The 2410-nt window shown below is 34.8% G+C and overlaps 1 protein-coding gene across 1 annotated transcript; it reads right to left on the bottom strand.

Annotated features, from left to right (window-relative positions):
• Nucleotides 1-353: 353 nt before the first annotated feature.
• On the bottom strand, nt 354-1959 carry LOC144655107 (uncharacterized). The gene is made up of 3 exons (XM_078515324.1): nt 1842-1959; nt 1025-1291; nt 354-433 (listed from the first exon to the last, which is right to left on the bottom strand). Exons 1-3 carry the CDS (start codon nt 1957-1959, stop codon nt 354-356), a joined length of 465 nt encoding a protein of 154 aa, XP_078371450.1.
• Between the last annotated feature and the right edge of the window lie 451 nt (nt 1960-2410).

Here is a 2410-nt window from a genome sequence, read left to right on the forward strand (position 1 = left end):
AATGTATGTTCGTGAGTACACATTGAGTGTACATGCATATTCGCCTAATAAATTCGGATTTATTGTTAACAAAAATAATTGAGTTCGCTAGGGTGAAATCTTGATCTGTTCAACAACTAAAGCTAAATTGAAGTATTTATTGTTTACTGAACCTATTTCATTAAATACGCTTAGTGACAACAAAATTAACATTTTTCACAAATACCATATTTTTTTCTTTTTTCTGGATTCCATAGCGCTGAAATTTTTTCGAAATACCATTTTTTTGACAAATTCACACATAATTTCAAAATTGTTTAAGTTTTGAACGTATTCAATGGACACTGATTATGATCATCGTGTAATGTTTTCTTTTAGTCTTCAAGATTCTGTCGTGTTCTTCGCACCTTACTGCGGGTCACTGTCGACGTAAGTGTTGCTTGTCCCTTTGGCCCTTTAAAAAATTCAAGTAAATTAAAAAGCAATTAGTATAGGGATGCTCATTTTCTTCTAGATTTATTTGTTTTCAACCGTTTGGAGCGTGAAAAAGTTACATTTACATCGTCTAGAACTTTCAACCTCTTCAGGGTTCTCTTCAGGACATGATAATGAATATTATATAAGTCACTACGTTTAATATGCTGGGCAAGTAAGAAAATAGCACATGAACATTGATTCCCTTAGGTGCTGTCTAAATTGTCTTATTGTTTGAGTTTCTTATTTTAAGTTTTTGTTATATTTGGTAACCCTTTTAAAAACCTTTTTTACAGGTTATAATTTGGTTTAGTCTACGAGGTCATTAATATGAGGTTATCTTATTTTATCTTTGTCTTCTCCAATTAGCATATTAATAACTTGAATACCTCTGGCAAGAAAAGCGCTATTTGAAAACATCGAATGACGTATTCTTTCATATGTTAATGTCATAGAACTGCTTAAGGAAAAATGCGAACAGTTCCCTCATTGTAGCACTTTATTAAAATCTACTTGGCCGACAAATTTAACTATTTAGAACGCCATTATATAATAACTTGGTTTCAATTACCTCTCTTCTTGCGTTTCTGTTTTGGTTCTTCAACCACACAGCTGTGGTCTTCGACCACTGTTGCTTGGTCATTGGACTCTGCCATTGGCATGGTGTCTTGGTCATTGGACTCTGCCATTGGACCAGCTGTCTGTTGGTCGACATTGGAAGATGCCACAGGCATATTTGTGGTAGTTGTCTGTTGTTCAGACTCTGGTTGCGCTGTGGCGGTCATAGTTGTTGTATGATTTTCTGGAGCGGGATCTTCATTTTTCTGACCGGACATTGCTGAAATGTTAATTTACTTAACTTTAATTGAAGGCTTTTTCTTTAGAAATTACTTAAAATACTTGGTCACTAGAAACCAGTTATCGTCATCATTCTAAGAGGTTTCAATTGGGTTAACCGTAATATAAGCCGTAATATGAGCAAAAAATGAGCCGTTAGGCGTAAAAATTTAAAACTTTTAAACATTAGTCATAAAATATGTTGACCGTAACGACTAAACCAAAGAGGTATTTGGCCTGAGACTTAACTGCCTCGTAGAACTTAGCGGGAAGACCTGAGACCTTAAAATATGTTTTTCAAATTGACTTTTACCTTGGTAACGTTAACTGTAACGGAAAGAAAATTACAGTTAGCCGTCAAAAAGCCGAAATATTTTAAAAACGTGTACCTTAAGAGTCCCTACCCCGTTAAGACCCTGTTCTAATCATTCTGTCTACTATCAGCATTATCAACATAGCCATGATCACTATTATCACAATTAATACTATTCCATATTTATCAAAAACAGGAAATTTGTTGACTCACGGACAATATACGTGCAATTACATACCTTTCTTCAACTTGAGTCTTTGGTCTTCTGGGAAAATATCCCAGCAGAGTAAATCACATTTCTTTTGTTTGACATTCTTCTGCTGTCTACTAGCATAGATCTGCAAGAGATAAATCATTATAAATAATCGTTGGAATTACTTTCTTAGCGTTATATCGCTTTGCAATTTTCTTTCGCGTGATCATGACTCTCCTGAAATGAAAATGACTTACTATTAATTTAACTACTACTAGTAACTACCAGTAACTACCAGTTACAACCAACAACTACTTGTAACTACTAGTAACTACCAACAACTACTAGTAACTACCAGTAACTACGAACAACTACTAGTAACTACCAGTAACTACCAACAACTACTAGTAACTACCAGTAACTACTAGTAACAACCAGCAACTACCAGCAACTACCAGTAACTACTAGCAACTACCAGCAACTACTAGCAACTACCAGTAACTACTAGTAACAACCAACAACTACTAGTAACATCCAACAACTACTAGCAACTACCAGTAACTACTAGTAACAACCAGCAACTACCAGCAACTACCAGTAACTACTAGCAACTA

The sequence above is a fragment of the Oculina patagonica genome, chromosome 5, assembly GCF_052425735.1.
Source record: "Oculina patagonica isolate OP01 chromosome 5, crgOcupat, whole genome shotgun sequence".
In the NCBI taxonomy this organism is placed as follows: Eukaryota; Metazoa; Cnidaria; class Anthozoa; order Scleractinia; family Oculinidae; genus Oculina; species Oculina patagonica.

Excerpts from the sequence above, each read along its gene's own strand:
- LOC144655107 (XM_078515324.1), bottom strand. The coding sequence starts at position 1,959 with ATGATTTATCTCTTGCAGATCTATGCTAGTAGACAGCAGAAGAATGTC. Across the intron at positions 1,292-1,841 it reads AAGACTCAAGTTGAAGAAAG|CAATGTCCGGTCAGAAAAAT; the intron begins GTATGTAATTGC and ends TTAACATTTCAG. Across the intron at positions 434-1,024 it reads ACAGAAACGCAAGAAGAGAG|GGCCAAAGGGACAAGCAACA; the intron begins GTAATTGAAACC and ends AATTTTTTAAAG.